Below are 12098 nucleotides of genomic sequence, written 5' to 3'. Positions count from 1 at the left end.
ACACAATCCACTCAAGCAGGAAGTACACACAAATAGGGATGGATAGTCAGTCTGAGATGTAAGGATAACAAGCTGCTGACATTTCAGAATTTTCCTTTGAATAACAGGTGCTAGCTGAGTACACACAATGCTAGAAAGTGGGAAAGAGCTCTTTCAGAACTCATTGCCTCCAATCACAAAACACTGCAAGAGACTGACTGCATGCTGGTACATAACTTCGTGCCAGCCCTATGTGGCAAAAATCAGAACAAAAAAAATCCAAACAAACCCAACCAAAATCCAATGAGCTTTCTCAAAAAATAATACTTCAGAACATTTCAGATGAAGAGAGAGGAGGCATTCACTATAGCAAAAAGACTGCAACAGACTTGCTCTGAGTAAAGGATCACCAGGCCAGCACGATCCAGAAGGAAAACCAGATCAAGAGACAGCTTCTGGCATGACAAGATTTAGAAGGGCCTCTTGGGTTGTCCCCGACTCTCTTACCATTTGCACCCAAAATATATCATTACTTTTGTATGTGGAAAACTGTCCTCTTCATGCAACAAACCAGTATTTTGTGTCTGCTCTGTACTGCTTTTCATTTTCTTATTTATTTAAGTAATGAAATGGGATTGACTACTCTGTTTTCAGCCATCTTCAATACCAGCAGGAACTGTACATACAGACACAGTGATAAATAATAAATAAAAAAACCCCTCTTTGCAGCTTCATTGATCAGTCCCTTCTCAGAACTGCTGGAGCATTGGGAGAGAATGGGGAAAACATTCATTTGAAGAAAAAAAATAAGAGACTGCTACCTACACTAAAAACGTTATTGATCTCTGATGCTTTCTGCTAGTCCTGCTTTCCCAGAGGTTTCAGAGTTGGCAGGAAAACAAACCCAGGCCTGTAAGGAAGAAAAAATGTCATACATGTTTGAGATCTTGCTGACCTCAGATCTGGGGGACAGAACCTTTAGGAGCTTCTCATAAGCACAAGAGGACAATTCACCCACTTAAATCACCACTGTGACAGAGCTGTGAGTGGTGCAGGAGCAGCAGCTGCCTTTGCTACCCTGACGACACAACACCAGATGGGGAGTTCATGCTGGAGTCCTGGGAGCCTGCTCCCATGTAGTGGCAAGAGTTCTCAGTTCTTATGCTCATTCCAGATTCCTCCTCGTTTCTCCTTTTCCTTTGACATCCCTTCTATGCACTGTCATCAGCCCATACAATAGTGTTAGAGGTATGTGCCATTTTCCCTGTGCACACAGACACACAATAGCCCCTTTTTCCACCTATTTTCATGTGACTCTTTCTGCTCCATCCCTACCTACAGCACTGAACCACTACCAACAAACATATTCCACAGTCAGACCACAGAAGACTGAGGAATACAAATACAGCCTGGTGTATTTTTATCCTCCTGAGTTGAAGCAATTCTTGCTTTTTTTTGAGCAAGAGTGTCTACATTTGCACACATGTATGTGACCACAAACATACACACATGCCTCAAGTTCCTCTTGAATGCAGCCTCTGAACATGGCATGAGGCTCTGTCAGTGTGAAGGGCCTTGTGTCACACACTCTCATTTGTCAGTTACTGTGCTTAATCACCTCTTTTACAGAATTACTCCATCCTCAGTACCTCCTCTGTTGTTCTGTCCTTCAATGCCATTTATTGGACCCAAGCCAGCAGTCCAAGAATTCTTCTTGCTCCCTTTTGCTCCCCTTGAGCAAAACGCACACAAAGCAAGCTAGCAGTACACAGATCCACCACCCCAAACAGAGAGGGCCAGCCCTCTTTCTGGGCAAGATTTGCCTCACCAAGATCCACTCTGATGAAGAAATCTTTACATAAAGGCAAAACAGAAAATAATTCCCACCAAATCTCAGAGGCAACCTTCATTTTAGTTAAAATGATCCAAATGAAGGCTCAATTAAAGCCTCTTTTCTTCATTTCTGGGCAGAGAAAACCAGAAACATTTGTCTCAGGCAGACACAAGCAAGCAATCTCAGTTTTGCTGGTATTTAAAATGAAGACAGAACTGACAGCACCTCTAACATCCCCTTTTCTCCCTATAACAATTCTTATGGAAGCAAGAAAGCCAACACTTGAAAACTGAGATTTACACTTCAGAAAAATAAGTGTCCCATACAAGAGGAGAGAGTGAGGGCTCGGGATTCCCATTGCTCAGGTTAAAATCACACAACACAATTATTCTGCCAGCTCCTGAAAAAAAAAACCAAGAAAAGAACCCCATAAACTGTACTAGATAAAATCAGCAGCAGTGTTTCCTCTCAAACTGCAGAATGGCAACTTCAGTCCTTTTGACCCAGGCTGAGGCTCGCGTGCCCTAGTAATTCTATGAGGAACATGACAAGCTGAGCAGTTAGGCCTTATCCATCTAGGTCAGGATAATTACTCTGAAAAAGCACCCTATCAGTACAGATCAGGCAGCATAGATTTGCACTTACTCCCAGATACTGCACAAATGTACCACATCCCCTCTCACAAGGTTACAACTGGCCCAGACATTGTAGGGAAGAGACTGTTAAACGAAAAAAAAAAAAAATTACTCAACAGCAGGAGAAAGAGGATTAGCTTGCATGGCCTGCCACTGCTTTATCAGAGATTCTGGTTTTCATCAGCATCTTTGTTTTACTTTGTAAAGGCTGCAATGATGATAATAAAATAACCCTATTACACACTTATGAAAAAAAAAATGACACTAACAGTTATATCTGATCTTTAGGGAAATCGTGACTAGGGCTGTTTGCTGACAAACAGCAAACGCAGCTCGGGTAGAAACACCTACTACAAAAAAAAAAAAAAAAAAAAAGGCACAATAGAAAAACAGCCATGAGACAAAAATGACTCTTTCTGTGTCATTCTCATCAACCAGTATCCCACAGAATCCTTGCAATCACTTGTTTTGTCAGGAATTATTTCTCCTAAGGCATACTTCTCTTATTAAACCTGGAGTAAGGAAACAAGGTGAGTTAAGGCCTCAGAATTAAACAGTTGTCTTGGAATTTTTTTTTCTAGATATGACATGTCACCCAGTCTGACTAGTGTTAGAGTGATTTAGAGTAAATATAACATCTTTGAACGAATTAGAAATTATGGGATGTTGTGACCACTAATGATGAGCAGGAGAAAATTTAAAGTTAGTAGGAGCTCAAGAATTTAATTTAAAAAATCCAATCGAATGTCATTGTTTCTGGTGACATTTCCATGAAAACAGAGAGTGATCTAGACACTGGTTCTTCCTTCCCCAAGTAAAATCCACTCTAGATCATTCCCTCACCCTCCCATCAGATTCATGCAATGCTGAAAATTTCTCAGTCTTTATTATTACTATTATTATTTAATTTAAACAAGATGGGAAAAGAGCAGCACCTTTTAAAAAAACCCTGTTGTGTGCTATACAGGATAAACAGGTGAGGTTTAAAAAAAGTTAAGTTTATATATATACATATACACACATACACTAAACCAAATTAAAACCAAAAAACTTGTGAGGAGGTCATTGTCAACAAGAGAGAAGAAAGCCTTATTCCACATCAAGCAAAAGCACCACAAATTAAGATTAGAGTGCACAATCACATGTAGTGCAGATACCAAACTAGCCTGGGTCCTGGAAGCAATGGAGCTACAGCAGGACAGAGCTCCATGAGGGCCATCTTTTCCCACTCCTTGGCAGCAGCAAGTGCAGAGTGTGCCTTCAGGAGGGTGTGCTGTACAGGCACTGCCACAGCTGCCTGCTCTGCCTCCAGCAGGTTTGGCAGCAGATGGCACAAAACGCAGCAAACTAGTGATAATAGGAGACCCAGAGCTGAGCTACAGACTGATTTAGCTGCAGTATTTCCATAACTCAGAGGTTTCTGAATTCCCCTACTTCTCTTGAGTGCTCCCTGTAGGTCCTGCCTGCTTCAGTCACAGAGCAAACAGCTCTTGATTATGTATTATTTGTGCACTGAGGTTCCCATTCTTGCGTACCTGCACCTTTTCTTGTCTCTCTTCCACCCCACAACACCACTTCTGTTTCCTCCAGGCTGACAGGGTAATAAAATTAGGAACGGGCATGTACACCTAACTAAGGGGAACTGTCAACAACCAAATGTAGCTTAAAAAATAATAACAATTCTTAAAAAAACCCAATTAAAAAACCTGTTCAAGTTCTGCAGACTTCTGGCAGGCTTTGGTCATTTAGCCCAGAGGTCTTTGTCTTCAGGGCCTGCAGGCTAAATTGTCTTGACTGGCAAGAAGCATGCAGCACATGATAAAATTCTGACTAAAAGAAAAAAGTAGTAAGGGCTGGGGGAGAAGAGGCTCTAACATGGAAAGCCCAGGCTGCAGTAGCAGCACTCATGCCACACGGTAGGCTTTCAGCAGAGTGAATTCCTTCCTGTTGGTGCGAGCTGCCCAGATGAAAAGAGCAGCTGCCATGAACTGCAAAGGTGCCGACACGCAGGCGAGGCAGAAGGACCAGCCGAATTCGCCCCTCACATCCTCGGGCAGGGGCAGCTTCCTATGGAGCAGCTCAATCCCAGCTACGTAGCAGCCAACGAGGCCCAGCGTACACAGCCCTGGGGAGGGAACAGCAAAGCACAGTGAGCTCACCCAGGGGCACTCTGGAGCTTCTGGGGGAGGATGGCAGGACACCTACCTGCTAGGAAATGCAGGACTCCAGTGGCAATGGCTGGGTAAAGGCTGCGACAGGCACAAGCACAGAGCCCAATCAGAGCCCCAAAGCACATGAGGCCGATGCTGACAAAGGGCAGGAGGAACTGCAATCGCCAGAGATCTGCATGTGAAAGAAACACACCAGTCAGGTTTGCTGAAGATGGGCTAGAAAAAGATCCTCTCCCACCATCTCACATTCCCTTCTACCCTGCTGTTTCTACTTCATCAGACGTTCTACATTCATAGTCAAAAAGGACCAAAAATTCTACTGAAATAGAAAGAACCTAATTCGTTAACTCACAAATCCCTGCACAGCATTCATAGGCAAAACCCTTCCTAACACATCTATGTCTTCCTTTTAAACTTTGACCTACTGCCTGTGCAACTGTAAAAAAACAATAAATGGTGAGCAAGATCAAAAAAGACAGAAGCTTTCCTCACTAGTGACTGAATTCGAGAAACAATTTTTTTTAATGCTACTTGTTTATCTGTGAGAAGTGAAAGACACTTACAAGTCCGATTCAAATCCGTGCCACTGTTGTGATTTCCAGGCTCTATGTACTTTTCTACAAACTGATCAGAGAGGGAGAAACTGATGCAATTTGTAGTCATATCAGTCTCTGGGGGTGAAAAAAAAGAAAAAGTTGCCATAAGCTGTTTCCCCTCAACCCTCCTTCCCCCCTTTCAAATCCTCCTTTCCCAATGATTTGAGCTCAGAGTTCCATTTGTAAAAAAAAAAATCACCTCTCCAAACAGATCTGCAGACGCTTTCCTATGATGCAGTTGGCATAATGTGTCTGTTACGAGGTACTGCACTAAGGGACAGCATTCCAACATGCAGCATCTTCGAGCTTCCCTGGATTATCCAGAGAACTGTGTCATGTGTAACAGTTTGGCAAGTAATGTGGTGGCATATGATGCTCAACTATGTTGTCACAAACTCTTGAGCTCAGGGTCCCTTAACTACGGTGTGCTTATCTCTATATGCAGAATGTGGTCTCGTACTACCAATTAAATCAAAAATGGGACAGAAAGGCCTGTTTAAAGAATGCAAATGATTTGCTTCTTTACACTAAGTTTCTACCTCAGATTTTACTTTGAGAATACTATTGAGCAGAACTGGTTTAAGTGTCTTCCAAAATAAGTATTTTCATGAGAGAAAAAAAAAAAAAAAGGTATTTCACCTCTGTTTTTTTCTCCACAAAATGCAATCGAAAGTAGATCTTTAAGAGGGTTCAAAATGAAGTTCACATATACAGTAAGTACCCAAAAATGACTTCTAAGCAAAATAAAATAATTGTTTACCACATATTTTATCCTCCAATGATTTAAAAAAATAACACAAATATTTCACTCTATATCCATTCAAGGAGTCCAAGGTGTGCTGATGCAGTGGTGGGATATTTGTGACTTGAACAAAGTGAATGACTAGGTAAAAGGAATGAGTGCCTCCTTGATAAAGTATTGTCTGTATTCCATTGCTGGATCTCAGGATCTGTCTTCAAAAGACAGTAACTGGTAGAGCAACTATAAATGTATCCCTGACTGGACAGCTGAGGCAAAAATAAAAATCAAGCTTGTAAGACTAAGTTTAGATCATGTATCATATGTCAAAACCAGAAACTGCAGCACTGACAGCCATGGACCATTTTGCCCTTTGCTTCTTCAAAAAGCTGGACTGTCTTTATTCAAAATCCAACCAACCAAAACAAAAGCTAGAAATAATCCTTCTGGAGGAACAAAGCGTCACAGATCTGTTCTGAGGAAGTTAGCACACCACCCCCCAGGGAAGTGACAATTGCTCTGGAGATACCTGGTGGGCTGTACCAGTGAGAGTTTTTGGGTACAGTGATGCACCTCCGCCACAGTCCCACCGTGCCGTTGCACCGGAAGAGCGCATCCGTGTACGTCTTCTCATCGGCGTCCTTGCTGACAAACTCTTCCCAGATGCTCCTGCCGGCCTCGCTGACGTTCTCGGCCGGGGCCAGGGTGTGGTACTCGTACCAGAAGTCGGTGCCGATGGAGGCGGCCATGTAGATGGTGGAGATGAGGCTGAGCACGCAGGCGATCACCAGCGCCGTGGCAAACCGGTTATCCATCATGGTGCCCTCGCTGGGAGCACAGGGACAAGTCAGCCACGCTTCTGTTATCCCAGCAGCGCCACACTCCTGGCATCAGCCCCCTCCTGCAAGGTCCCCCCAGGATATGCACGCCTTCCTTTTCCTACCTGCTACAATCAAAGGAACACTGAGCAAATCTACAGTGCTGGCCAGCATCCGCTGGATCTGTGAGTTCCAAGTAGGGATAACATCCTGGAGAGCGTGCTCTCCTGCCACACCGCACTGCCTGCTCACCCTGAAACAGCAACTGACAGAACAACACCGACTCGACCCCAAAGCAGCTGACACAGCTCGCTGCCATTTGTGATCCTGACCATAGGGAACGTCAGAGACTCCATCCACAAGGCCCAGGAAGAAGACTTAGCTTTCATTAAGAGATTATCATGGGTATAAGTTATTTTTAGCCTGCCACCCCGTACGGCTTTCACAGCTTGTGTTTACAGCAAAGACAAGAACCACAGGCATGCCAAAAAAAGCCCTTCCAGGCTGCTCACAAAGGGAACTCATGCCAAGGTGCTGGAATACCTTTAGGGAAGACAGAAATGTATCTAGGCACTAGAGACAGAATGTGAAGGAAGCACTGGACGACAAGTTTGGAAAATATGATAAACGCTGCAATAATCCCACAATAGATACCATGGTATTTCTGAAGACGTAGAAAAATGCAGGGGGGTGCCCTGTTCCATGGGAAAAATGTGACAAAACTGAAAGGCCTTCATATACTCCCACAAGGACTTTGCTCTGTGTCCCTGTCTTAGGGGTCACTTATGCCCTCCTTTGTGGGGTCATGCTCCCAAATGGCATAGATTCAGGGTCAAAGGAGGCATGGGGAAAACACAAATACCACACATGCTTATGACAATACCATGACTTTAATGAGTAACTGATTGATAATACAAGAAATGTTTTGTGGCTGCAGTACACCAGAGGACTCCTCTCAGATGTTAGTTGTTCTCATGTGCTTTCTGTGCTTGATTAAATTTATGGATAATTTTGAATGAGGCTTGAGGCACTTGCCAGAAAAAAGAAAAAATGAAACTAGCTCAGCAGCTAGAGGTAGGCTGGTGGCAGGAGCTATCTAATCAGCTCTTGTCTGCTGCTTGCTCTACCTCCCTTCTCCCACACACTTTGATCAAAATATTTTGGTCTACTTTCTTTGCAACTGAAGGAACCGCAACTGGCAACAGCAAGTGTCTTAAACCTCAACATCCACAAGATAAAAACAGTGAAGTGCCTCAAGTCAGACTTGTCAGTAAGAAATTATGAACTAAGAAACAAGCTGCAAATTAAAGAAGGAACTTTCAAAGGCAACAATGTTTGCTGTTAACAATATCATTCTTGCTTCTTTTCCTCTCCATCTGCTCCTCTATTTGTCTGAAAGCGCCTAACAAGGAGGAGAAATTATGTGTTCCCATATCATTTCCTATGCTTCATTTCCATATTAAATGAGGCACATTCTCTGCAATATCCATCCTTAAACTGCATCCTTAAGTGATAAGAAAGAATAGAACTGATTTGTGGTGAACTGACAAGAAACACCCATTTCAAATACTGCAAAGTTTGCATACCACAACTGGACTTAAATAATAATCTACAAGCTGTGAACTTTTATAAGATAATAGAAATATTGAGAGGGAGAATACATCGTATCCAGGTTTATTAATGTGGAAAACACAGAATTAAGCCCAGACTTCGAAGCAAATTCCCTGCGCAGTGGTAATGTACTTCCACTCTCCTTCGATATCCCAGCATCTTGCTCCAGGTACACAGGACATGGGAGAGGGACAGCAAGTCGCTCTACAGATCTGACCTCACCATTCAGCCATACTGAGTTAACTGAGGGATCCTCAGCCTTCACTCACTGCCCCCACAGCAAACAGGGCAAGTGGCCCCTGCAGGGCCACAGCTCCTGCCCAGCTGAGCTCAGAGCTGAGCAGATCACTCTCAGATCACTCTCAGAGCAAGCAGCAGAACAGGCTGCTGAGCAGGCTGGTCTGGATTTCCCACTATATTGCAACCACATCCACTGCAAGAGGAACCCTCTGCAACAGACTCCTCTCTTTAGAAAGGGCTCTCTCTGGGTGGAAGGATCACAGCAACACACAAGCTCCATCCTCAGAGCAGTGTCTGGTAAAAAAGAATATAACCAGGACATTACTGGGCCACTGATCTGCTGTCACTACCTTTCAGTTTAAATGCTGACAATGACAAAGCCTCGTCAAATTTATACCTAACGCAGAGAAAGAAAAGAACTGGCCCAAAAGTCTTACTTTTAGCTACACATCCTTGCTGCCACATGCAGAACACTGGTTCTGGCAGTATCCCTACCAGATCACCATTAAAAAATCACCACACACTTCTGGACCAGCCTTCTGTGTGCTGTGAACACGACAGAGTTGATGTCAGCTGGCAACCAAGAACAGCTCATAAGCAAAATGAAGGCTTAATCACCAAACAGCAAATTAAAGCATTGCCCAATGTTCTTTATCCACTTGGTAAAAGGGACATGGCAATCGACTGACACTCAGTCCTTGTCATGTAACTGCAGGCATAGCTAGAGAGCAGCCAAGGGGGCTGCAGACCCCAAAATCTAGCAGGCGGCTTTGTGTGGCATTTGTCCCAAAATGACTTTCAGTATGGACAGGACAGTGACAAGGCAAGAGTGGACCCCAAATTTCTCACAGTAAAGGTCCCCTCAGTGCTTCTGCCTAACACTTCGACTCGTTACTGAGAAGATGAAGAACTCTACAACACTTCATGCAAAGCTTGAACCAGTTTTTCCTGCCAGTGGAGTAGACTTGACTGCCCTGCCCATTCACTGTGCATATCCAGTGCATCTTCATTTACAGGAGGCACACTCCCCCTTAAATGAGGTGTCCCTTCAAAAGAGAGAACCATCCTGCCAGCCCCAGGCTGAGCTCAAATGGAGCAGGGAGCACAGCCAGTAAGAAATAGTTACCAGAGAAATCCACGAAGAAACACTCTGTGTGTTTATGGGATTAATGCCATGCTTTACAGAAGATTCTGGGCAGAACAATGTGTAGGAGGTGCTTTAGAATAAACTTACTTATGAAAAAATAACATTACTGCTACCAAAGATGACACTAATTATAAAGTCATAACGTTTGATAACAAATAAAAATGCTTTTTGTCCACAGGCTGTCAAGAAAAGCCTTCATTGTTTTGACAGGTTTGTTCATATAGCTCTGACAACATGTTTTTGTCTAACAGGACAAAATTTCAGACAAGTTACAGCTGAAACTAAACTAAGATAACACTAGGTGGTTGTGGCAAAAGTGCTTAATGAGATACTGCAATTATATTCATTTCCTAAAAGCAGAGGGATGCATAAAAATTCTCAAATTTTCAAAAAATAAATTTTTTGAAAGAAAGCTCAAAAAAGAGAAGGTAAAGGCCAAACTGGAAGCAACACTCAACAGAATGACCAGATTGCACGCACATCAAAGAAGGGAAAAACAAAGGGGACAAGTCAGTAGCGCTGGGAAAGAAAAAACCAGAGAACGGAACAAAAACAAGTATTCTGGCAAAAAATCAACTCCAAGACTGAAGACTGGACAGTCTTTGTAAGAAGTTACTGTACCATGGCAGAAGGGAATACAGAAACATGCATATTTTTATCTTGTTGCTGCAGTCACTCCTTTCAGCCAATGTGGGTGACCACATTCAAGAAACTCCTTTTACATTGTGACATCACAGAAGAGTCCCTGCTGCCTTCGCCGGCATTCTCTCAGGAAACATGTAGCAATCAAAAAGGGATTAAGCAGAAGGCCTACAAGAGGGTGCAAATACGGGGAGAGGGCTGGAAACAGCACCCAGCTGGACTGTCCGTTCCATACTTAGGGCTACAAAAGGTTAGGAAAGATCGCTAGAAACACTTTTTTACCTTCAGAGATGCTCAGAGTCCCTGAGGACACACAGCTCCGATGATTCCAGGTCTCTTCAGCGGCACAGTGTTGTTTGGGTCCTGTGGCCAGCGGAGAGCATGAAATGCAAACTTCCCTTCTGCCCTGTCTGTTCCATTCATTCAGCTTCTTCCACACCACCAGTTCACAACAAGCGATCTATAAGCAAAGAGCAAATCGAATGGCTGGACATCATCATTTTACTCTGAAATTACTTCACAGACATCTGCCAGTGCTATCATTAACGGAAAAAAAAAAAAAAAGGGATAAGATGGAGAGGGGAAATAACTTGAAAAGCCCTCAGGACAAGAGCACCTGTCCCTGCAGGACCAGCCCAGCACCGGCCCGGGCCGGCCGGGCATCCCCACGGAGCGCGGCCGCCCCCGGGGGTCTCGGGGCTCCCAGGCGTCAGCCCCGCGCGGGGGGCGACCCCGAGGGGAACACCCCGAGCCCTCAGCCCCGTCCCCTGCCTCAGCCCAGTGTCCCCTCACCGCCCGCCCGCCCGGCCCGGCCCGGCCCGGCCCGGCACCCACCGCCCATCGCCGCCGCCTCGCACCCGGCCCGGCCCCGCTTCCGCCCGCCGCGCCCGCCCGCGCGGGGCACGCTGGGAGATGTAGTTCTGCCGCTCTCTTCCGGAGGCGTTGGCTCCCTCGCCGCTTGGCAGCCTTTTCCAATGGCTCGTCTCTCCTTGGGGAGAAATTCCTTGTCGTGTCCGGCCTGAACTTCCCCGGCACGGCGTCCTCTCCTCCTGTCGCTGTTTGCCTGGGAGAAGAGGCTAATCCTCCCCCCCGGCTACACCCTCCTTTCTACTTCTTTCTGTTTCTCTTGATTGCTTGTAAAAAATGGTGATGTGACAGCCTGGCTGAATGACTCGAGAAAACATCAAGGGAGGGAAAAAAAAAATCAGGAAAAATTGCAAAAAATTGGCAACACTGGCTCCATGCCCCAAACTGGCTGTTTCCCTCCATCCCTGGTACATGAAACCACGGAAATTACAAGAGGGCTCTTGAAAGTGGTTAACAACTCCCCTGGCTGAGAGACCAGCCCAGCCAGTCTTGGTTTTGCAAAACTCCAAACAAGCAAATATTTAGGGGGAAAAAAAAAACACCAAAAAACCCCCCAAAAAATCAAACCCCGAAACATCTGAGGCTTTCACACCTCTGAGGACTTCAGGGGAATTATCACGACCAACTTCTCTGCCAAACAGCCAGGAAGCATTTTTCCAGCAAGGTCAGAAACTAGAATGTAAAGGTGAAAGCAGTCATAGAAGAAACTTCTTTGGGTTTGATTTAACATTAAATTTTTAATTTTAAAAATATTAAAAATTACATTTAATTTAAGACATTTCTGTCTCTACGCCCCACTTTCTGGAACATGGAGCTGTC

At 44.6% G+C, this 12098-nt stretch overlaps 1 protein-coding gene across 1 annotated transcript; it reads right to left on the bottom strand.

The window, feature by feature from the left end:
• Positions 1-571: 571 nt before the first annotated feature.
• Positions 572-11890, bottom strand: CLDND1 (claudin domain containing 1). The gene is made up of 6 exons (XM_066175248.1): positions 11247-11890; positions 10695-10872; positions 6484-6782; positions 5183-5290; positions 4654-4791; positions 572-4573 (listed from the first exon to the last, which is right to left on the bottom strand). Exons 3-6 carry the CDS (start codon positions 6770-6772, stop codon positions 4353-4355), a joined length of 756 nt encoding a protein of 251 aa, XP_066031345.1. The 5' UTR covers positions 6773-6782; positions 10695-10872; positions 11247-11890; the 3' UTR covers positions 572-4352.
• Positions 11891-12098: the final 208 nt, after the last annotated feature.

This window comes from Chamaea fasciata, unplaced genomic scaffold (assembly GCF_029207755.1).
Source record: "Chamaea fasciata isolate MVZ Bird 193981 ecotype frontalis unplaced genomic scaffold, bChaFas1.0.hap1 SCAF_2, whole genome shotgun sequence".
NCBI lineage: Eukaryota > Metazoa > Chordata > Aves > Passeriformes > Sylviidae > Chamaea > Chamaea fasciata.
Note: the sequence above shows the minus strand (reverse complement) of the source record. Positions and strands in the feature narration are given on the sequence as shown.